Raw genomic sequence first — 23,844 nt, 5'->3', positions numbered from 1 at the left:
GCTTGTTGTTAGAATAACATCAAAACTTTATTCATACCAAAGTTCAGGGCTATATATCTACATGCAGACACTTTTTAACTTTGCGCCGAAATGCCATGTTTTCATTATTTTCTCATCATGGCTGCCCAACGATATCAATATTCATATCGATATCTTTTAATTTAGTTATTTATTATTTTAAACTTAGTCCATAATAATTTCAGTATTATTATTTATAATGTTTTTATTTTTAAAACAAGCTTTCCAACTTTATAATGCGCATTTTATAGTTTTTATTTCAAAAGTTCATACATCCCCTTTCTTGTAAAATCCGATATTTTAAAAATACCAATTGCTTTAACTTTATTTCATTTTGCCATCAAGTTTCTTTCCCATGTTTAGATATATTTGTTATAATTTGTATTCACATTCAAAAGGTCTTAATAATTATGGTAAGAAGTTCTATTAGTTATAAATCTTGGGGGAGGGGGAGGGAGGATAAAATTATATTAAAATTGTCAGTCCAAATGATGTAATAGTAATAGCTATAACCCCAAAGTGGTTTAGAAGAATTTAAAAAAAAAAAAGAACTTTCCTTCCAATTAAAATAGAGAAACTGCCTTTGTGTGAATCATTTTAAATTTATTTGAACTTTTCATTCTGCCATTTAATTATGCAATTAAATTGCCAGAGGTCAAAATACGAAACATGTTTATATCTTTTCACTTAAATACTGTCTTAAACCCTTCTTTATTCCATGTATTAATAAATCAAAGTGGGGAATTATTTTCAATTGTTTCAGTGAGATAGCGGGGATAAATCCAAAAGTGATATAGATAGCAAATTAAGTTTATTTATGTCTAGGCGATTTTTTAATTAGATCTATGAATATGAAACATTTGCGTCATATTATTTTTGAAATTTGTATCTTCCTCTTTATTAACGTATATGCATTGTCCTCGATAAGACGAACATTTTGGTATAACAAGAACTCCATATTGGCTGTTTTAACTTTAACCATTTTTTATTTCTGTCTGAAATTTCAGGCTTCCAACTATCTACCAATACTAGATACTACATTTGAAAAAAATTTGAATAAGTTGCCAGGTCTTTCATGTGAAAATGGTTTCAAATTAGAATTCTTGTTAAACTCCCCACTGTCAAGAATTCCGACGTAGGTGTTTCTATTTCTATTTCTATGCCGTTACTTAGTGCGGATAACTAAGCCTAAGCTACTGACTGCTGCGAGCTGAACAAACGAAAGCACCGGTGCAGTCGAGGCTGGAAAAAAACAAAACTTAACGAAACCTTGCAACACTTCTCACTGTGGAGATAACACGTTGACCCCGTTTGTGTGTCAACAAGAAAAATCCAACTACACACCACTAGCAACGCCATCTGCCGATAAGCAAATCGATTGATTGTCCCATTCAAAGTACCCGGATGAAGCACTAAAATTTTTGATTAAAATCTTCATTTTCTTCTTTTATTTTGCTTCCTATTGCAATAATCATAACGAAATGGTATCCTTTAACAATCAATACTCCATACAAACCATCAAAGCACACGAAATGAATGCCAAAGTAAGAAAATTTGGAGGAAGAGCAAACGGTAAGGGGAAGTGTCTGTCGCATCAAGGTCAGCGGTGTGTAATGAACTGCGCACGTCTCGGGCGCAATGGACGACATATTATTTTGGGTCATGTGGGAATCAACCAATCAGCGTGAAGTTTATTCTGGAGGTAGAGTTGTTGTTCCCTTCATGGTTTTACGTTCTGAAATGTCCATGATATGAACTTGTTGATATCAATTTCAAAATAAAAACTCTTTTATTGTGTTAATTTACGTCAAGGATTGCACAGTCAAAGCTGGTTATGGTAAGTTTTGATCTGTAACAATTGAAAATGTTTGTGATGTTTAGTTTCAACACAATTCAATCGCAAAGTGTAGGCGGTGACGGTTTCATTCCACACATTCCCAAAGTAAAGTAAAAACACAGGAGCCAAAACCCCTGCCTTGTGATGTGTTATAAACATGATCTAGGATTATATAGACTATTTGTTTTTTATGGGTACTTCTATGAAATGTTTAATGTAGGATGTTCAATTTAATTGAAGATCATTTGAAATCAATAATCCATTTATTTTCCACGATAAAAAAGCATGTCCATTCAAACTTGATCGGCTGGGTCCTCGTCTGGCTGCCCATCCTTACACTTACGCGTTTTAGTCAGCCTAGCCGCAAACAATGTGGAATTACTAATTAGAGTTTTAAATTACGATGTACACAATTGATTTATATGAATTCTCATTACTGTGGATATGTAACATTTTGTATAGACGCAAGAACAAGAGTGTTGAGGCTGAGAGGTAGTTTCAAGTGTTTGTATTGCTGCAAGTAAATTCAAATATGCTGACTGTTCTTTATCTCTGAACCTCCCTAGACTTTAGAGCTAAGACTAAGATGAATTGGTTGGTTATATTTGTTTGTAACTAATGTTGGAAGACGACTGAATTTTTTGCTTCTATACTTTTACTTTTTAAAAAATCCATCTCAAATATCGGCCAGCTATATCCTGGGTGATGTCAACAACTTTCTTTTGCTTTCTTTGTCTTCAATAAGTCACTTTTCCTCATTCCTATCTCTTATTCTTGTTTTTTCCAATTTTTATTTTATTTTTGATTCCGTTGTTCTGCACCAAGAAAGAAGTCTTTACATTTGCTGTTGTGTCAGCAAGCTGTACTGTAATTTGGTAGCATGTGTTATTAACATTAACATGGCTTTGTAACAAAGTAACCAAGTATAACATTTTTAATCAGAAGATAAAGCAATTGCAGGTGAGAATAGAGATAAAACTTACCAACGGTGTACAAACTCTGATCAAACAATTTATGAATGGTGGCTTCCACAGGCTGACCTGTTTGTTTGATTGTTCTTTTGTTCGCGTCCAGTAGTAGTAGTATCATGTCGGTGTCCCTTGACATGGTCATCATAACACTTAGAGTCAGAGTCATGCTGTGACCTCAGGAGATTGACATGCAGTTGGGTTTTGTTTTTTTGCAAAGTAGAGTGTAATTTTAGAATCGAGTAGACAAGGAATAAGGAATTGTCGATTAACCACCAAGAACAACTTATGCAACTGGTTTGATATTTATCAAAGATGATGAGAAAGGTAGGCTATACAAAGACCGCAATATGTACCTACAAAATACAATACTTTTCATGGCTTTGGAGCATGCTTTAGTATTTCATATTTTATGCCATTACTCACTCAATAGTTCTAATTTGCTTATTATATAGATTTGGTTTTAAGTAGTCTGTGAGAAACTTGCTTTGTATTCAGGGGATAGCAAACACTTGCTGATATCATTTAAATAAAGATTTTGCTAAAACTTTCCATTCATAAGTCAAATTAGTCAGTATTATTGCAGAAACAACTTTTCAGCTTTGTACGAATTCAATCCTTGTTTGAAAGATGTCAATAATTTACATTTTTTAAAGTAATGTTTTTTTTTCATTTTGTGTTTCAGGCCCAACAAGGTTATGGGCCTCCATCTTTGCCTGTGGGCACTGAGGTCAGTGCTAAATACAGAGGGGCCTTTTGTGAAGCCAAAGTGAAGACTGTCACTAAGATTGTTAAGTGCAAGGTAAGCCAAGATCCTCAGGTTTGAAACAATACATTACATAAAAAACATGCACAGTATTTCCTGAATTGTGCGGTATACAGGGAGTTATAAGATACAAAATATTTGCCTCTGATAATATATGAATGTACTCGCACCAAGCCAAGAATTACTTTTTAGTGTTCAAGCAACTCTGTTCAGTTTTAAGAGGGCCACAATCTTCTTCAGTGGTTGTCAAGGTAATGGATCAATTTGTCCTTCATTTTGTACATATAAAGGGATATGTAAAGTGCAGTTTAAATTAACTATGCAGAAGGAGCAGATGGTACAAATTTCACAGCGTTATTTTTGAACGAATGTAGGGGGGGGGGGGGTAGAAGGTTTAAGAAGAGTGGACATTCAATGAATCTGTAACATGGTTGGTAAACCTTTCTTTTTTTCTGCTTTTTTTTTTTTTTTTCAGTTTTGTGGGGGGGGGGGGGGGGGGGGGGGAATAATTAGTTCTTAGAGGGGGGCATAAATTACTGTAATTTCAAATAAGAGGTGAAGTTTAAAGGCTTCAGCTTGTCACGGTATAGTTAATTGTTGTTTTATTTAACTTAACTTCGGACGGCTTCTGTGAAAGGGGTTATATAATGGAATTTTATTTTTAAAACTTTTTGTGATGTTTTGGAATTTGAAACACATGCATATTTTTAGCTTTGCTTATTTTCAACCTATATATCATGGTTTGTTGTCTATATGTTTGTTTCCAGGTTCAGGTTAAAGATTCTCAAATAAGTTTTTCCCTCCTTGATGAAGAAATCAAAGGTCCAACAAAGGTAAAATAAAAATTTAGAGCTTTATTTTTATTTTTTTAAAGGTTACATGATAAGTGATTCAGAGCACTTTATCAATACATTTTATTTCAACAGATTTGAACTATTTTAGGGAAGCATAATTCTGTTGTTTTTCCTTTGTTAGATGTTTTCAAAACTTAGGTGTTGGAAATCTGGCCTGCTATAAACCCACCTTTCCTCAACACACAATGCATGTGCTCGCACACGCCTTTGTCTTAGTATACCCATAATTTGTTAAATTTTATTTTTATTTTTTCTTCCTTATGATTATCTACTTATTTGTTGCATTTTTAGATTCTTTATTTAGAGTAGTCTGTCAAGAGTATGACTGATATTTTAGAAAATTATTTTATTTTTTGTTATTCTCTAGATTGGAGGAGTAGTTGAAGTAAAACATCCCAACACAGGTCAGCCTGTGGAAGCCACCATTCATAAATTGTTTGATCAGAGTTTGTACACCGTTGGTAAGTTTTATCTCTATTCTCACCTGCAATTGCTTTATCTTCTGATTAAAAATGTTAATATTGAAATTAGAAATGGGTGTTTGGGGTTTTTGTTGTTGTTTTTTTCAACTTGTATTATCAGAGGGTAGGTTCCATTTGATCCAAATTTGCTCTTTCTTATTCTTATGTACACCAGTAGAGCTGTTGCTTAAACTAAAAGAAAAGAGGTTCATGAGACAGAAGAATGAAATGCATCCAATTTCTAGCACTCTGTCGTAAGGCCATACTTGTTACTACAGGGCAGTAGCGAGAAATTTTGGATAGGATATTTTAAAGGGAAAAAAAAAAAGATATGTGTCTCTCAGATTTCTGGCTTTTCAATGTTTCGGTAATTGGGCTGTAATTAACCCTCATAATATTGAGAGAGAAACAGGCACGAATTGCCATTTCCTTTTTTTTTTTCTGTTTAGTGGTCATGTGTAAATTTGAAAATTACACTTTAAGATCATGTAATGATCAACATTTGGTGATAGATTGTTTGCTTGTTTCGGCCCCAAGATTTGGAACGAACTATCACATGGTCTGAGGGAGTGCAAGTCTTTACCTGCCTTTACAAAAAATCTCAAGACACATCTTTACTGTATTTGCGTTTGTTGACGCTGTGAATCCTTGATTTGGCTATGAATTCATTGCATTGCATAAATTGATAATTTATATTGTATAGTGCCCAGAGCTTGTGTTTTACACGAGAATGAGCGCTGTATAAATGTGTATTATTATTATTATTATTATTATTATTATTATTATTATTTAGCACTTTCGAATTTGATAATAATTTTGTTATTTTTTTATGTCTGAATATTTTTATGGTTTTATTTTAATTTCTCTCTTCACTTTAAGAAAAAAAGGAAAATCCATGAATATGATCATTATGTTTTGTTTTCTAAATTCCAAATATTCAAATTTTATGTTGCGGAAGTAATAGTTTTCGTGGCTATTATAATGAGTTGCTGTTATATTTTTTCAGTTTTCGATGATGGTGATGAACGCACACTACGAAGAACTCAACTGTGCCTGAAAGGAGATAGACATTTCATTGAGAGTGAGGTAAATGCAGCTTTGATTTAAATGGTTATCTTCTGGGTGGGGTTCCTGACCTCCCATAGTGGGCAGGGAGGTACTTACTGTGTCTTCTATTCCCCTACATCTGGTTTCCAATATGCTCTCTGCCTATGTCTTGGAATGAGATTACTTGGTTTTGTCCTGGTCCTGGCTGAGAGGGAAACAGTCAAATGTATGGTTAGTTTTGGGAGATGATATTTTTTTCCCTTGTAAATCATCTCTCTGTTATGGGTTGTATTATGTTTCTTTATATTATATATGGTTTGTAAAATATTTGAGTGTATTCCTCTGAGTGGGGACCTGTGCTTGTGTCTGGATGAGACTTTTAGTGATCTCAAACTAAGTACTTTGATAGTGTGCTCTTGGTACCTACACCTGTTTCTTATTTGAACCAATTCCCCTTTGTCTTACCTTTTCTTGGGTGCTTTAATTGTAATTCTAGAACTTTTTACTATCCCATTTTCTTCCCTTTTACTGGCACTGATATGGCCTTAATGTGTTGCAAGTGCCGTAAATTCCTTAAAAACAAAAACAAACAAACAACATGAATGGTTTTCTTAATACACGTCTAGGAGAAAATGAATAACTATGCTATGTTTTTTCGTTTTTTTAAAGATAAATTTAGCTTTGATCGTAAATTTCTTTGCTTTAATTTTGTTTTTATTCATTTCTACAGACTTTGGACAATTTGCCACTATCCCACCCAGAACATTTTGGGACACCTGTCCTGCACAACAAGAAGGCGAGAAGAAAAGCAGAGTATGTTTTTTGTTTTATCGATTTTTAGTATTTGAAAAGCAGAATATAGTAATTATTTATATATATTGTATTGAATTTTGATGGGAACATTGGTAGATGACTTGATTTTCATTAGTTTTGTCATTGTGTCATTCCAGTTTTGCAATAAAGGTAGGTAATTCCTAGGCTAACTGCAACACTTGACCTGTTGGATGAGACATATAGCCCCTTAGGGAAAGAGACAAAAAAACATACTTTAAAACGTCCCTCTCAAGGACTAGAATATTCGCAGCTCATTGTGAGATATGAGACTTTGATCTTCAGGTCAATTGTCTTGCCAGTAGACCACAATTCAGTATTGGTCTTCAGCCGAAGACAGGCTTTCCTTTTGATAATAATGTGTAAAGAATACTTTTTTTAGGGGATGGGGGGGGGGGGGGGGGTGCAAATGGCTGCAGATGACATTGTGGGATGTAGTGAAATGGAGAAAGTTCTATTTTCCAAGGGGAAAAATATGTTTTTTTTAAAAGTTGTATTTTCCTTTTGTTGTAATTTTCTTATATTGTTTTTCATATGATTTCTCTTTCTTTCTATTTGTATATGAATTAACGACAGGGATGAAAATGAGGAAGAGGATTCAGAGGAAGAGTCTCCCCGTCGTGCTATGTATCGTGGTCGGCATCAGGAGTTAGTGGGAAAATTATTCCTGGTTGACTTGCCAAATCGTAAAGGCTCAGCAATCCCAGCTCTTGTTGTTTTACCAGATTCCAATTCCATAGCTGAAGTGAAGAGAAATGACCATATCCTTGTACGGTCTTTTAAGGACTCCAAATAGTAAGTTTTGGATTGATGGTATAAAAATACAATGCCCTTCAGATTTAAAGAAACTTTAAAATTGACCATTTAAAAAAAAAATTATTTAAAAAATTTCTTTCTTTTAATATGACATTACTAAAGCCACCTAGCTTCAACAGTTAAAAGGAACATTGACCCTAAGTCTTATCGACTTGGTTGTAACCAGATTGCATAGAGTCTGTAACTGTTCCTTTTAATTTTTGTTTTGTTTTTTGTATTGCTGTTGTCATTAATTAAATGATTGTCATCTGTTCCAGCTGTTAATGTACAGATTTTGCTTTAAATGAATACAGATTTTTAAATTTTTTTTTTTTTAATCCAGTTTGACAGTGACAAAGAAGCAGCTTAAAGAATTTTCAAGATCTTTTGCAATCAAGAATGAGGATAAAACTATGCGTACAGGTATGAGTTTTTCATATTGTAAGCAGGCACATGAAATGGGGTGTTTTATTACTGAAATTTGAATAGATTTCAAGGTATTGAAAAGTGAGATGATGCAAGAATTGTTAGGTTTTCTCGTATTTTGGTGACGTTCACTGAGCGGGGTATGGTGCATTTTGAGTTTCGTGACAGGTCATTGTAACTGTCAAAAGATATTCAGATTTCATGCAATGTTCTAACTGGATTCATCTCCAAAGTTATGACTTGATAAAAATAATTTTTTTTTCATTATTATTGGAGTGAAACATTTGTGTAGGGCTTTGTTTTTCATTTTAAAGTGGGGGGGTGGTGGGGGAGGGGCTCTGTCCTTTGGTAAAATGTTTAAAAAATGTGGAGTTACTTGAAAGTTATTTGGCAGCACCTTTTTAAGCGTGGAAAACCCTACCGTTCAGAATAATTAATAATTTAAAGTTTCATAATTGCAGAACCTACAGAGCAATGCTTTTATTTGCATTTTGTTACATTTTTCCCCTTGAGATCTGATGATCTAGTTCTTGCTTCTAAAATGTAATGTTTAAAAATGAATATAACAGCTTTGAAACAGAACGAAATACCAAACAGTCTTTTTTTATCCTTTTTGTACAATAATTTTCACAGTTCACAGTTTCTAGCAGCTTAGTATTCAATTCTTGTTTCTCAATGTGAGCACTTGGAATTGAGATAACAACTGCACAAATAAAATGTAGCATTTTGGAAATTGTAATTTAAAGTAGAAATTGGATATTGATATTTAATGACAGTTATACTTGAAATGAACCATTATTTTGTATTGTATATTTTCTGTTCTAGCTTTTGAAAAAGCTCTGCTGTATTTTGATACCAAAGAGCTCCCTGTTGGATGGAAGAGGGATGATATGCTGGGATCAGATAATGAGGATGATGACGTCATTGAGGATAATGAATATGTAAGTTTGTTTTTTTTTTAATTTTGAACTATTTTTTAAAATCTTTCTTTTATCTTTTCATCATCAGTGTTTAATGAGTCTAGCCATGTCTACATAGTCGGGTGTTACTGATCATTGTTTTTGTTGTTTTTTTAATTTTTTGTATAAATAAAAATCACTCTTTTGTGTCTATATTCGGATAATGGGATCATTTGAACTAGGTTTTTTTTTATCACAGCGACTCCTTTTTCTTCACATAAAGTTTTGGTCTTATTTATTTATTTAAAAATTTTTTTAATATAACAGGCATCTGAAGATGAGCCGTTTGAAGAGAAAGACAGATTTGTGGCTCAGTTGTACAAATTCATGGATGAAAGAGGCACCCCTATCAATAAGGGGCCTTGCATTGGCAATAAGGATCTGAATCTTTACAAACTCTTCAAGATTGTACAGAATTTGGGTGGCTATAATAAGGTAGGCTTTCCGTTAACAGGCTAATAGTATTGAGATTATTTTTGCATCATGGCCAAATATTTATTGAACTTTCCTCTAAGGATTGATTTTTCTTTGGCTTTTTTTATTTTTTTATTTTAGTCCTATTACACCTGTATGATGTTTGCTCAAATGGGATGGATGTCCTCTCATTGACAATTGTATTTTGTAAAAGTAAATGCAGTGACATATATGGTCTAACTGATTGTAGCTAGCAGATAGTTCATATCTTTGATTATATATTACTGTTGTGTTGTTATTATAATCATCATACTGATATTGTTATACATTATTGCTAGTGTCATTGTTATTGTTGATATGTTTTTACTTCTTCATCTTGGTATAAATATAAGTATATTTTATTTCCTTTTTAATCCCATTCCATGCGCAGGTCACCAAGGAAATGAAATGGCCAGTCGTGTACAGTAAGATGGGGCTGCCATCTTTGCACCAGAATCCTGCTCACCAAATCAAGTCTGCATACAAAAAGTGAGTTCTGACTTTTAATTCTCTTTTATTCAGCAATTTCTCACCCCCTCCCCCTTTTTTTTTTTTTGCTAACTCTGCTCCCCTGTTCACATTAATTTACACTGAACAATTGGTGGCTAAAATATAAGTTCTATTGTCTTTTGTGATTTGTTTTTTATTAAACTATTATTATTATCATTATGATGTGTGCTTTCACATCTTTTTGTTTCAGATACCTGGATGCCTATGAGACATTTTATCGCAAGTTGGGAAACTCAATGGGAACTCACAGCAGGCCTGGCAGGGTCAGACAGAATTCTGGTAGAAGCATTTTAAACTATCGGAGTCGTGACAAGAGTCCAAGACTGCCCAAACCAACTCCTGAAAAGGTAACAATTTCAGAATGTTTAAAACTTTTCTGACTTGAATCAAACCCCGATCACAGAATTTCAGGATTTGAGTTGATCGGATACGTTTTATAAACTTTGATTCATTGTCAAAGATAATCTTGCGTTTCATTGATTAGACCTGTAAATGAGCTCTATAAAAATTGACTGAAACTCTTCGACAAACTGAAGATTCAATAATTTTTTTAAAAATAAGGGCATCATTGGAGAGGAGAGTGATAAATACAATATATTAAAATAGTGGGTGTTATTTCTTACTGGAAGTATGACTGCCATAATTTGATGTAGAAGTAGAAGGAATGCTAAATAAGCATGTCATTCATATAGGTAAAGATGATTTCATCAAGGTCATATTCTTGCCTCTGGAATTTTTTTGACATAGAAAAATAATCACCATTATCATCTTTAACTTCTAGCCATGACCAATTGATTTATTCCTCACATCTTTATCGATGCTTGACAAGTCTGAATTGCGATCCACGAACAGCTCAGCCATTGTGCGAACATTAGAATAATGTAGCAATGAGCAAACTTGATTTTCAATCAGTAAATGACAGAAAAAAAAACTTAAATAAATATGACTTCAGGCCAATACACTGAATTATTAAGTAGAAGTGAATTATCAAGAAGAAACTTCGGCAGGCGAAGCGGAAAAATTCAAAGAATCGAAATGAAGGTAAATCGCCACAAAACAGCAAGCTCGCTTGGGCTTGAGCAAAACAATGGCAGAAAACGTCCTGATGGCAACTGACCATTGTTCCTTATAATCAGGTACTCAATCAGTGAAGTAACGGTCAACCAGTTTGTTTACAACGTGAGGCAATCGAAATGTGCTTGTAGCAATCTATCCTAACTTTCGATTTGAAGGTGTCTACATAACGGACTTCCGGCATTCGCAATTTACTTTATCATACTTTTGAGACTCGCCAGGTAAATGTGGTCAATTTTGGCTTAGATGAAACAGTGAAATTTATCGCTCGGTGGCTCAGTTAAAATTGGCTACAGTTGGGATCACGACGGGTTTGGAAAGTGAAAAAATAATTTAACGAAGGATGTGTGAAAATACCCAGGGAAGTGTTCAGACACGCCTTTTATAAAAAGCTTCGCTTAGTCTTGGCAATATAAACATCGTTAATATAAACGGTCCCCATGAGCTATGCGTAGCGCTGTGGAACACTCCTAATTACTTTACGGTCATTCGACTACGATTTGTGAATTCTTTCTTTTTTTATTTATTTCTTTCTTTTTTCCTTTTTTTAAATATTTGAATTTGACAAATTGACTGATTTCAGTTAATAGACTGAGAATTTACAGGTCTAATTGATACTCTTTAAAAAGTTGTTTTGCATTGACCTGTCTTCAGTGGTCAGCATTTAACGAGTTAATACAGGACTAAGAGACTAACACTACTAAAATGTTTTTCATTTATCACAAAGTTACCAAAGTCCAGTAAGCACACAAGAAACACTAGGTTTCAATGAATTTCATCCAATATCCCATTTATTATTTTATACTTATGTCTTTAATACCGCCTTGTTTTGTCTGAATTACTTCTAGTACCTATTATTGTACTCTATTAAATTTATGTTGTTAGTCTCAGATGGGTAGCTAATAAATTTAACTTCATTGTTATATAATCTTTCTTTTTTTTAACGTATTAAATGACTTGTTGCCCTTGTTCTGACTAATAATTAATTTTAAAACTTATAATCTTGGTACGAACGCAAGGGACTTTATACAACATTGTTTTCCGAATGAAAATAAGATTGTCATTATACACATTTCAGAAGGAGGAACCAGAAACTCCTAAATCAAAAGTAGAAGTCACAGAGAAATCAGAAGACAGCCAAGACTCAGCTAGTGTGGTCTCAGCTGAAGATAATGAGTCTCTACCTAGAAGAACAATGCAGAGGAGAGACAGACTTCAAGCAGCAAAAGAGAGGGACGAATCAAAGGACAAAGAGAAAAAAGAAGAAGCTGCAAAATCAAAGGAGAAGAAGGAGGAAGTCAAGGTGAAGAAAGATGAAGCCCCCACAACTGGAGTCAAAACCAAAAAAGATGAATTGGCCACTCCTGTTGGCAAAGGGAAAAAGGATGATTCGGCAAATAAACCAAAGAATGAGGACTCTGCTGTCAAGAAGGAAGAGAGGAAATCTGTGCGTAAACTTGTCAAGACTGAAGAAGAAAAGGAGGAGAAAAATGACAAGAAACCCGTTAGAGCAATTAGGAAAGAGAAAGAAGAAGTTCTTGCTGTCCCTGATTCTACAAAGAAAAGGGTGGGTAATTTGCTAACTGTGTCAATGCAATCCTGTTTTTGTTTTACCAGTCCATTTGTTTTCAGTAATATTTGATTTGTTTGGACATTGTTTTCTTTTAATGTTTGATGTTCAGATTGCATAAACTTACATGTTTTTGTTGTGGTTTAAAAAATTGTTGTGATATTCTTTTATTACACTTTTGCAACTGCATGTCAAAGTTAAATTTTGTAATTGGATGTCCAGTGTGACCTTAAATTACTCAAATATTGTTACACTCAAATGAAAGGTTTTTTAGTGCAAATGTTTTTTGTTTTTTTTAACTTTATCAACTCTTAAGTCGATTTTTGTTTTGTTTTTATTTTTTGTGTGTGAGACTCAGGTAGGGGATAGGCATGAGCAAGTTTGCTTTGTTTTCTTATAGAGGTAGGGAGGAGTGTTTGTTTATGTTGGTGTTTTTCCTTTTTACAGCTTACAAGAAGAAAGCTGATGAAGAGTGACAAAGAGGATGATTCAAAAGAAGAGGATGTCAAGGAGGAGAAAAAAGAACCAGTGGTAAAGAAAGCAGCTCCCAAAGACGTACGCATTCCCAGTTTGGAAAGAAAAGAGATTCCTCGCACTCTAGAGAGAAGGGATAGCAAAACTATTGAGAAGAAAGCTGTTGGTGTCAAGGCGGCAGACGTGAAATTGGCTGAGAAGAAGGCACCTGTGAAAGTCATTGAAGAAAAGAAAGTTGTCAAACAAGGAAAGAAAGGGAAGGATTTGGATAAAGATGGAGCTGCATCAGATGGGTAAGAATCTTCACTCTTTGTTGTTTTTTGTTTTGTTTTTTCTTACTTTCTTACTTGAGCATTTGTATAGCTTAATATTTGCTAAAGTGCTCAAAGCTCCTTACATGGGGTTATAGTCAACAACTATGCTTAACATATGGAACGAGACATATACCTATATGGTGATGTTACATTTTTTTCCTGAGTCACCTCTGTTTAGAGCCCAGTACTCCTTTTACACAAGAGTACAGTGAGAGACTGTGAGTAAAGAACCTTTTTCAAGGACTCATTGGTTCACCACTCAGAGCGGGGCTCTAATCCTGGACCTTTCTGTCGAAAGATGAGCGCCATACCACATAGCTGCTTGAAGACATATAATTATTGTCATTGATCAGAGGCCTAAGTCCTGTGATTGGAATATAACATATCAGTGCTTTGTTTCAACTGTGAAATTTAGAACAAATTTTTATTATGCTCAACATGATATAAAAATCCTATTTCCTTAGGGAAGAGGAAGAAAAGGGGAGTGAAGACCCGAAACAAGAGAAAGATTCGATCCCCAAAATTGAATATCCAGTTGGTACCAAGCTTCGAGTCAAGTATGGAAAGGGAAAGAATCAAAAGATGTACAATGCTAAGGTTTGTAATACAACACTTCCAACCCTTTTTTGGTTTTGTTATGGTTCTCTCTCTCTCTCTCTCTCTCTCTCTCTCTCTCTCTCTCTCTCTCTCTCTCTCTCTCTCTCTCTCTCTCTCTCTCTCTCTCTCTCTCGTTCTTTACTTCAAGGTTTAATTTTCTCTTGTCCTATTTATTTGGTCGTGTTCCAGCAAAAGTTAAGTATCTCGTTTTTTATGATCTGCTTGTTTGTATACAGCATTGATTGAATATTGATTTTATGTATATATATATTTTTTTAAATTTTTATGTGGTGATATTCATGAATGTAAATTTAAATTGAATATGTCTTTGTGGTGTTGCTGGCTAGGTGGAAGTTTGTATCATGTCAGGTCAATGTCAAGTCTATACCTTTAACCATGGCACTGTGCGTAGCATAGATGTGACTGTATATTTATTTCATTTTAAAAACTAGAAATTGTATTACTCGTTAGGATTGAAATATGATGAGATTGGTTTATGTTTTCTAGGATATCTTCTTAAATGACATTGTAAGCTTTTAATTGATATTTTATTGATTTGTTTGCAAATTCATGATATATCATGTCATCCTTTTGAAAATTGTTTTACTGGACCTGTAGGTTGTCGACACAGTTGTGGATGGTCCTCATAGAACCTATTTGGTACATTATGCTGGTTGGAATATGCGGTAAGGGAATGTGTATTTTTACCAACTTTCCAAATATTTCATTTTATTTAAATCTTGTCTGAAATTTAAAAAGATTGAATTGTGTCATGTCTATAGGTGTTACAAACAATATGGCTTTGTGTCAATCATTACTGGTATTGTTTTTTTTAATATACAATCAATATTTTGTCATGTGACAAACAAGTTCAGTTGAAAAGTTTATTTTAGGCCTTTTTCTTGTCAATAACCATATTTTTTTGGAGCAATTATAACAAGAACATCAACAATAATGAATATAAAATATGTTAATAAACATTTTCTTTCAGCATAAGTATTCTGCTGTTATATAAGATTGATTGGGATATTTACATATGCTCAGGCTTTTGACATGCATGCTCTCTTTATAATCTTGCTTTATTTAACGCTATGCCAATGTTTCATTTGTACTCTTTGATTTCCAGCTATGACGAATGGATCCGAGGAGATCGTGTTGCCTCAGTGTTAGACAAGGCAGCCAGTGTGGACAACAAACCAGATGTGGTCAAAAAGCCAGACGTTGTTAAGCCTGGTCTGAAAGTACATGTGAGTTTTTAATAAGTCAAAACCATTCCGTTTCCTATTTTATCATCTGTTTAGGATTTCATATTATTTTAGCACACTCATTCAAAATAATTGGTTAGTGAATGAGCTACCTTCTGGACCCACATTCTGAAAGTCTTTTAAAATTGTGGGCGTCTTTGTACACTGATACATGATTTTGTTTTTTAACTTTTGATATGTTTTTACCTCGATCATTCAGTTTGATTTTTGGTGCTGACTCCAATGTGAATTACAGTGCTTAGAATCTTCTGTCTAAATGGTGGTTCATCTCCACCGATCACCGTCACAATTCTGCCTTTTTCAATTTTTTTTCTGTGAATAAAATAGACTCACCACATCCACAATACCAATATCAGTCATTCTCACCCCTGGAATTAAGAGAATTGTGGATTTGTGGCAATCTTAAGACTAAATAAATGCATTTAATTTAAATGTTTGGAGACTGTGACTGGAGCCAATTAGGTTACCAGGTCTACAAATTTCCTTTGTCATATTAAGCTTTTTTAAAAAAAAATAACCAATAAGCAATTTACTGATTATATTGTTATGTGGTGTGGAAATCTCTAGGGAGATTTGCCATTTTATATATTTAAAAAAAAATTTGACTACACATGTTTTTTATGAAAGAATTATAATGAAAAACTACTGCTAGAATTTATTACCAAAGAAAAAATAACCTGATATTATTTCAGTTGGTTGCCTAATTAATTAATACATACACATTTGAATGATCTAATTGATAATCGAAATTGACGATGGATGCAGCTGAGTGTTATCTATGTTATGCTAATTCCTTTACAGAAACCCCTGACAAGTTCGCTAAAGAGACTGAATACTCATCGTACCCCTATGTTGGCCAAGAAGACAAATCAGATTTTTAGGACACCAAGAGTGCTGACAGCCAAGACCCGTGCCACTCGATCTTCCAGTAGTGAAACCAGTAGTAGTAGCAGTCCTAATCTCAGCACAGGTAGAGAATGTTATCTATGTGGTGTATAACATAGAATACTCTAAGAAACAAGTTGTGGAAATTTTTCCTTTATCAATTGTTACTAATTTTTAGGAAAAAAGAAACAGTAAGTCAACAAAACTTCTATGCTGAGTTAAATCATTGATTTGTCATAGTTTTTATTTGAAGGCTGTTATTCCATTCAGCTAATATGTTTAAAGCAGTTGTGTATAATCTGGAATTTCTAGAGATGAATCAATAATATTATACAACTAGCAATGAATGTCTTGATGTTTGAATACCAGTTTTTATTGTTATTAAACAATAACGTTCTTTATTATTTCACAGACAAAAGAGCAACTAGACGTAGATCAGTTGTAGCAGATTCTGGTAGTGGAAAGGGGGAAGGTAATTACAACATATTGTATCAATCTTTATTATGAATTAGTGAATGATTTATTTTTTATTTATTTAAATATAATTGATTTGGTCTTGCTTTTAGTTATATTTTCCGTGGAGCCAGGCATCACAAGCTGAGATGCCAAACTGTACAAAATTTGTACGAATTTTCATGTCCAGTATGCAGATACACAAAATGTCAGTTTCCAGGTTTTTTTTGGTTTCTCTCTCTCTCTCTCTCTCTCTCTCTCTCTCTCTCTCTCTCTCTCTCTCTCTCTCTCTCTCTCATCTCTCTCTCTCTCTCTCTCTCTCTCTCTAGATCACTAATTAAGTGTGATCAATTTTGTTTAAATTTCATCAGTCTAATTTACCTCCAGGTTGCAATAACCAAAAATTTCTATCATACGGCATGAGAATGGCATAGAATACTTATACAAAGTTGTGATATCATGTGCTTGGAAAGAATGTGTTAAATTGAAATACATATTATCACCTAGTTATGATATAATTTTTTATTTTAGACTCTGTTTGAGGTTAACTGGTAGACCGATAAGTTTTCCTAATTTTTAACATTGATAATGAATCTTAATTAATGTATGTCGTATTGAGATATTTTAATGTTCCTTTAACTTTTCAATTTTTAGATAACCAGCAAACAGCAGAAGATGATGCTTCAGCACCACAAGAACCACCAGGATCAGAAGTCAAAGATGAGTGTGAAGAAGACAACCATTTGGTTGATGTGGAAGATGAAGAAGATGATGAGGATGAGGCTCATCAGAAGAATGAAATGGACACAAGTCTTGAAGATGATGGAGAAGAGACAGAAGAAGCATTGGATGCGAAGCTGAAAACAGAAATAGGTGGAGTTGATGATACAGAGGAGAATGTCAAAGAGGAATCTGAGGAAAAGATAGAAGTGAAGCAGGAGGAAGTGAAAGAAGAGAGTGAATCAATGGAGGATATAAAGATGGAAGAAGAGGAGAGTGCAGGCAGTGAATCAGGTAGTCAAGATATGGAGGATACGTCCGCTGCTAGTAGCAAGGTGGAGAAGGCCTGTGTCATGATGGCTGAAGTCAAGAGTGCTGACAATGAGATTGTGTCTGCATTAGAGATAGAGGAGGGAGAAAATGATTCCAATGATAATGATGACAGCAAAGTAGAGCTTGTTAGTAGCAGTGGCAGTGGTTTGTTTAATCCTGAAAGTGAAAAGGAAGTAAATGATGATAAAGAAGATATGTCGGCAAAGACTGATGACTCTATTCAAGACGAGGAAGATTCGTCTCAAATGTCATCGAAACAGGAAGAAGGGGAGTCAAAGAGTGAAGACAAAAGTCTTGACGAGCAGGAGAGGAGTGAGGAAGACAAGGGAGAAAATTCCTCTGATCAGAGCATCCCAGTTTTGAAAAAAGTTGACAGCATTGACAGTGACCGAGCTAGACTGGGCAAAGGTCGAAGGAAAGAGTCTGGTAAGGAAGCAAAGAAATTGGGGAAATCCTTTTCTTCTGATGCTTCCAACACTTCCACAGAAATCCCCACTCTTGAGCCGATCATGATTTCGCCAGAGTTGCCAGCTGTAAAATCATCACCGTCCCCTTATGATTTCGATGAAACTGAGGTTGAATCTCAATGGCAGCCAGAGATATCTAAAAAATGGGATATTGGTGCTGCTGAGCAAACAACATCCGGATCTAAAGAAAGCACTCCTGTTGCAGGAGATGTAATGGACAAAGAGAAGAAGAAAGTGAGAAAGAAAGCTAAAAAGAAAGTCAATAGTCCTCAGTTTGTGACTGAACCCAAGTCAGACGATGCATCCGGTTCTAGTCAGCCTGTCGTTGAGAGTATTTCTATTACAGCTGAATCTAGTGTGACTGAGGATGATAGGTTGTCTGAGAAGCAAAGTCAGAAGAAAAAAGGTCGTAAGAGGAGAGAGGTCACCAGCTCTGAGCAGCCAAAGACAGAAGTGATAGAGCAGTATGAATCAAGTGTAAATACTGTAGTAGAAGCTGTCAAACATTCCTTGAGGGAAGATTCTTCTGATAGAGAATTGAGTAAACCCACACCAAAGAAACGAAGGTTAAAGCGAGTCTCTGAGAGTGACAAGAGGGACTTGGGTCGAGCTGCAAAAGCAGAGAGACGACGTGGAGGTTTAAGGGATTCACAAGATACAGTGGAGGCTTTAAATGTGGAGGGTTCTAAGGGAAAATCTGTCCTTCATAATCAGTCTCTCTTGGAAAATGTAAGGATGTTGACTTCAAGGTCAAAGCAATGTACCAATGACGTTCTTAGTTCATCTAATGCAGTTGACATAGATGAGACCAATGAGCATAATTTTGACATTGAAAACAACGAAGAAAGTGCCACTGATAATACTCAGTCATTTGTGCCACAGGTGAGTGGTGAAGAAAAAACCTCCAGCGCTCACTATGAAAACACACCCCCAACAACTCCAGAGCACGAGGAAGGAGAAGGTTGCGCTCCATCCTCCCAGCGGCAAACCTGCATGGCTTCACCTTGTTCAGATGATCTTGCATTAAAATCTGAATCACTCAAAGATGGATCGTTGTCATCATCCTCATCAATCTCTCTCCCTCCATCATCAAACATAGCTCCAGCCAAATCAAATAGTGAGTCTCCGTCAGAAGATAACGATGTCGGTAGCACCACATCAAATGACAATTTGGATTCTGCCTTAACGACTAATCAGGGCTCGGAAAGCAGTGGTACAGAACAGGAAGTGGTCCAGTCCAGAAAGAGGAAGCCGGCAGAGGATCCTCCTGCTCTTTCGTCTGCAGCCAAGAAGAAGAAACGTGTCCATGGGACACGCAGTCGGACAGCTAAAAAGTCCCCAAAATGTAAGTTTGTTTACATCATAATGGTTTTACATGTCTTTTTGGTTTTTTCCTCCCCCACAGTATTTTGAAATTAAAAAGAAGTATATATTTGTGTTTGTCTTAAAATTACATTTGTAATGAGATTTTCTTTGAGGTTGAATTTATGTCAAAAGTGATTCCATACCATCCATTAAGCACTTATTGTTTTGTTTTTTCTTTCTTGGTCAGGATTTCCGTGCTGGTCACGATCAGTTGCCATATTTTTCGCTTTGCTGATTTGGCTTTTAAAAAAATGTTATATGTTCTTTGAACTGGTTTTTTTTTTCAGTTCGTACAAGGTTGGATTAAATGTCTTTGATTTTCAAAATGGTTGAAACCAAAGACTGCATTTCGGTTACAAGGCTTTAGGTTGATTTCATTATGTAATTGTCATCAATGTGTTTCAGAGTACTGTCATAAATGTAGTTTGCTTGATTGTTCATTGATTTTCCTCAGCGTTTTGAAACGTTCTCAGCAATTAACATCAGTTCTTCATCTCTTTTATTTTTGCGTTATTATTGTTATTGTCATTATTATTTTCAACATCATTAAATTATTCTTTTTCTTTATTTTCATAATAATTATGGCTTGTTTTACTCTTTCAGACGTGAACACAGACAGTGTTTCATACCAGACTAGAGTTTCAGACTCTCACGTGTCATCGTCATCCAATCAGTACACAGAATCCCCCTTATCTCGTCTTGCCGACCTAACCAAGTCACCCAGGCCATCCAAATATAATTTCAATGCAGGTGGGCTGAATTGACTTCATTACGTCTTTTGTATTGGTGGTAGTTAATTGTTTGTTTGTTTGCATGTTTGGTTATGTTTTGTGGGATTTTTATTGTTTTGTTTTTGTTTTTTAGTTTAAAATTAATTTGACAAAGGCAAACAAAACGGGACAAATATTTCAATTTCAAAGGTTGTTATGTTTTTTTCTTTGGGGGGTGGGGAGGAGGAGGAGAGTGGAGTGGTATGTACAACATAGTAGAGGTTATGGTTAGACCAATAAAAATTGTTCACGTGCTTGATAAAGTATCAGAAAATGACAGTCAGCATTCTAATTTGGTTATGAGGATAAGTTTTTATAGAGTTTCAAGGACCAGAGTGAGGGCAAGGTCTTTATTCTGATTTTTTAAATTGTTAGAGCAGTATGACACGTCAGCTCTGAATTATATATAGATGTCTTAATTAAACTACACAAAAATAACTAGTTAAATAGTAAATTGTTAACACAGAACATCTATTCTGATTTTTTAAATTGTTAGAGAAGTATGGCACTTCTGCTCTGAATTAGATATATGTCTTAATTAAACTACACAAAAATAACTAGTTAAATAGTAAATTGTTAACACAGAACATCTTGGGCTCAAAACTCTTCTTCAGTCAATAACAAAAACAGTTTAAATGTAAATATATCACTTAAAATCCACAAAGATAAGTCTTCGTCACATCTCGTGTTTACTGAGCCCAAACCTGAAACGTTTCATGTTTAGTATATTCGTTTTTGTATATTACTATTTTTAAAATTAATATATTTGGACTGTTTGTTTCATTGCTTATTTCATGTCATGTGATTTGTCTTTTCAGACCTCGGAGAGTATTTGGAAGGTGAGGAAAGATGCAATTTCTTGATTGCCAAGATGAAGGAGATCAAGTCCATATATATGAATCTCAAGTCCGAGGTAGCCAGTATAGACAGGCGTCGGAAACGTATTAGAAGGAAAGAACGAGAATGTGAGTACTTTCATAGATTGTCTGTTACATTGTATTTGTTGAATTATTAGGTGAAGCTATTAGCCTCTGAAAGTGACTTATTTCTTTGTCTTATATTTTTCATCCCTTTTGCTTCAGTTCATTATAATTATTGGATTGCTGATTTCAGTACCATTTTAAGAGGAGCATTTTCATAATTAATTTTGGTATAATTGTAAGTGCATTTAACTCTTTGATAAGTCATCTTAAGATAAGTTTGTCACTCCTTGATATATTTTATTAAAATTAAGATTCGTGTTTACTGAGCCCCCACCCCACTCATTTTATTGATGAGAAAAGAAAATCATTATAAGAAGGGGGGGGGGGGGGGGGGCTCATATTTTCAATTTCTAATCTTAATGTATTGTAAAACTCACTTGCCTTTCTCTAGGTCGCAAAGTATGTAGATATTCGTATGAATAAACTTGTTTGTTTGCTAGATTTGCAAAGTTAATATTTAGCACACAGGAATAGCGTGACATAGAATACAAATTGGCTGTGCTTTTCTGCCATTTCATATCAGGAAATATGTATTTTCCCCTTTCCACAACAGAAAATAGAAAAGCCCTGATACCAATTCAATATGAAATTCAATACAACCTCAATTCAAGATTTGTCAGAAATTGACATCGTAAGAAGTGTTTTTAAAAAAAGTTTAAGAATTGATAATTTAAGAGTAACCCTTTACATCCCAAATTAAAACAAGACCATTTCTGCTAGCTGTGAACAGTTTCTCTGAAAGCAAAGGAATTTTTTGATCAGTTGGTGTCAATGCTTTGAATCATATTAGAATCATCAGTTGTTGTTATCAACAATAAAAAGAAAAAGAAATTATAATAAAATCGAGACCATATGAGGTAATCCATATAAACTCCTGAATATTGAAGTTTATCTTAGACTCTACTTGTTAAATTTGGAAAATGTTCTCTGGTTAAGAACATTGATTCTAGGTGTTAAATTTTTAATGATGTTTTGTTCAAGAATATCGATCGCAGTTGTTAAACTTTTGAGGACGTTGTATATTTAAGAATAATTAATTAGTACACAGAGAGGAGTCTCTTGCTGTACCAGAGCCTGTAAGTTTTGTTGTTTTTGTTTTACACGTTTACCATGCATTGCCTATAGATCATTTGTTTAACTATTTTTTTTCTTTCTCTCTCTCCTTTGCTCAGCATCCCAAGCATCTCCGAATGAAAGAGACAGTGTGAGATAGTGCAGGATGACATTGTTAATAACGTTGATGATTTACCCAGCATTTTTTTTGAACCAGTGGCCACAAGGAAATCTACGTCATTATCATCTTCATCTTCATCGTTGCCAACTCTCAGACACTTAATTTATTAAAAACTTGTTGAAAAAGCAATCATTCATTCACACATTTCATTCAGGTTAGTTTTGTTCAAATAAGAGAAATATATTTATATACATTTATATGTTTCATAATACTTCTCATGTTTCTTTTTGTTTTTTTTAAAAAGAATCTACTGATACAGTATTGAATGGTGCACTAAATATTCTTACATTTGTTGACTCATCATGATTACCTTATAATTCCATGGCTAATGTTTAGTATTTATTTACCTGGCCAAAACCAAAACCAATTTTAAAACTCTCTTTGCATTTATGATTATGATCACAATGGAGGTTTGATCTGGGGGTGAGTGTAATCTTGTTGGGTTTTTTTTTTTTTTTTTGTTGTTTTTTTTTTGGATAGTTTTTAACTGCGGCTGCTCTAGCCTTTGTCTAATTGTGTGCTAGTGACATTATGACATTCAAATTCAAATAAAATGGCATCCTGATATGTGACCCGCCTTCTCAGACTGGTATTATGCCCAGGTGATTTCAATGCTGAAGAGTTGAATCTGTAACCAAAATATGATAAGACTTCTTGGGATACACTTCTTCGTTTTATTGAGGAGAAATGATATTGTTTCTTTATGTGCGAAAAAGCAATATTTCATATATCTGATCGTTTTCAATTTTCTAGTTTCTTTCTAACTCTTGTGTACTGTATTTTAATACTGCTTTGACATGATGGGTCGTATATGATTTTTAATTTAAAGAGGAGCTAGACATTTGATTTTATCTATTTCTATTTATTCCAACTGCTGGTCATCGTTTTGCATTTTGTTAAAAGCTTCCCCCCCCCCCCAAAAAAAAAGAGTACAAAAGAAATAGATCTATAATAACTGAGATTATTTCAATTCTTTCATTGTGCACTTATGATGATTGTCATGTTAAAGATAAATATTACATATTATTCCATGAATAGGGTAGACATCCATGCTGTAGAAAGGAAATGTATTAAAAATAATACAGTGTTTGCAGCCTCCTTCCACCCCCACTGAATATTTCTTTCCTGGTATTTGTATGTTTGTTCTTTCTTTTTCTTTTAGGTCCCCAAATTTTTATCAAAGTTTTGTTTTTGTTGTATTTTTATTTATTTATTCATCCATCCAAAACACTTTTCTTTTATCAAATGAGGAAATTGTCAGAGGGCATTAAAGGCAAACAAATGGAGGGACAAAAGATCAGGAGTTTTGTTATATTCGAAATGAAGCATTGACAAATAGCTTTAATGAATGAAAGCCAAATATCAATTGTGTCTTACCTTTAGTTAAGTTTAGCGTGCCCCCACCTCTTTCTCTC

The 23,844-nt window shown here is 34.3% G+C and overlaps 1 protein-coding gene across 1 annotated transcript; it reads left to right on the top strand.

Moving 5' to 3' along the window:
- The first annotated feature begins 1,695 nt into the window (after positions 1 to 1,695).
- Positions 1,696 to 23,347, top strand: LOC144962489 (uncharacterized). The gene is made up of 23 exons (XM_078895480.1): positions 1,696 to 1,855; positions 3,509 to 3,625; positions 4,357 to 4,422; positions 4,811 to 4,904; positions 5,911 to 5,990; positions 6,682 to 6,764; positions 7,359 to 7,577; positions 7,921 to 8,000; positions 8,829 to 8,944; positions 9,230 to 9,397; positions 9,807 to 9,904; positions 10,116 to 10,272; positions 12,078 to 12,566; positions 13,017 to 13,336; positions 13,822 to 13,954; positions 14,573 to 14,640; positions 15,081 to 15,201; positions 16,021 to 16,189; positions 16,517 to 16,576; positions 17,212 to 19,422; positions 20,046 to 20,192; positions 21,031 to 21,177; positions 22,368 to 23,347. Exons 1-23 carry the CDS (start codon positions 1,853 to 1,855, stop codon positions 22,406 to 22,408), a joined length of 5,187 nt encoding a protein of 1,728 aa, XP_078751606.1. The 5' UTR covers positions 1,696 to 1,852; the 3' UTR covers positions 22,409 to 23,347.
- Positions 23,348 to 23,844: the final 497 nt, after the last annotated feature.

This window comes from Berghia stephanieae, chromosome 1 (genome assembly GCF_034508935.2).
Source record: "Berghia stephanieae isolate SIO BIC M18660-M18661 chromosome 1, UCSD_Bste_1.3, whole genome shotgun sequence".
NCBI lineage: Eukaryota > Metazoa > Mollusca > Gastropoda > Nudibranchia > Aeolidiidae > Berghia > Berghia stephanieae.
The sequence above is the reverse complement of the archived record's forward strand: the minus strand, read 5'-3'. Positions and strand labels throughout refer to the sequence as shown.

Bases quoted from the DNA above. Each gene is read 5' to 3' on its own strand.
- LOC144962489 (XM_078895480.1), top strand. The intron at 5,991-6,681 runs GTAAATGCAGCT...TCATTTCTACAG, and splicing joins GACATTTCATTGAGAGTGAG to ACTTTGGACAATTTGCCACT. The intron at 7,578-7,920 runs GTAAGTTTTGGA...TTTTTAATCCAG, and splicing joins TCTTTTAAGGACTCCAAATA to TTTGACAGTGACAAAGAAGC.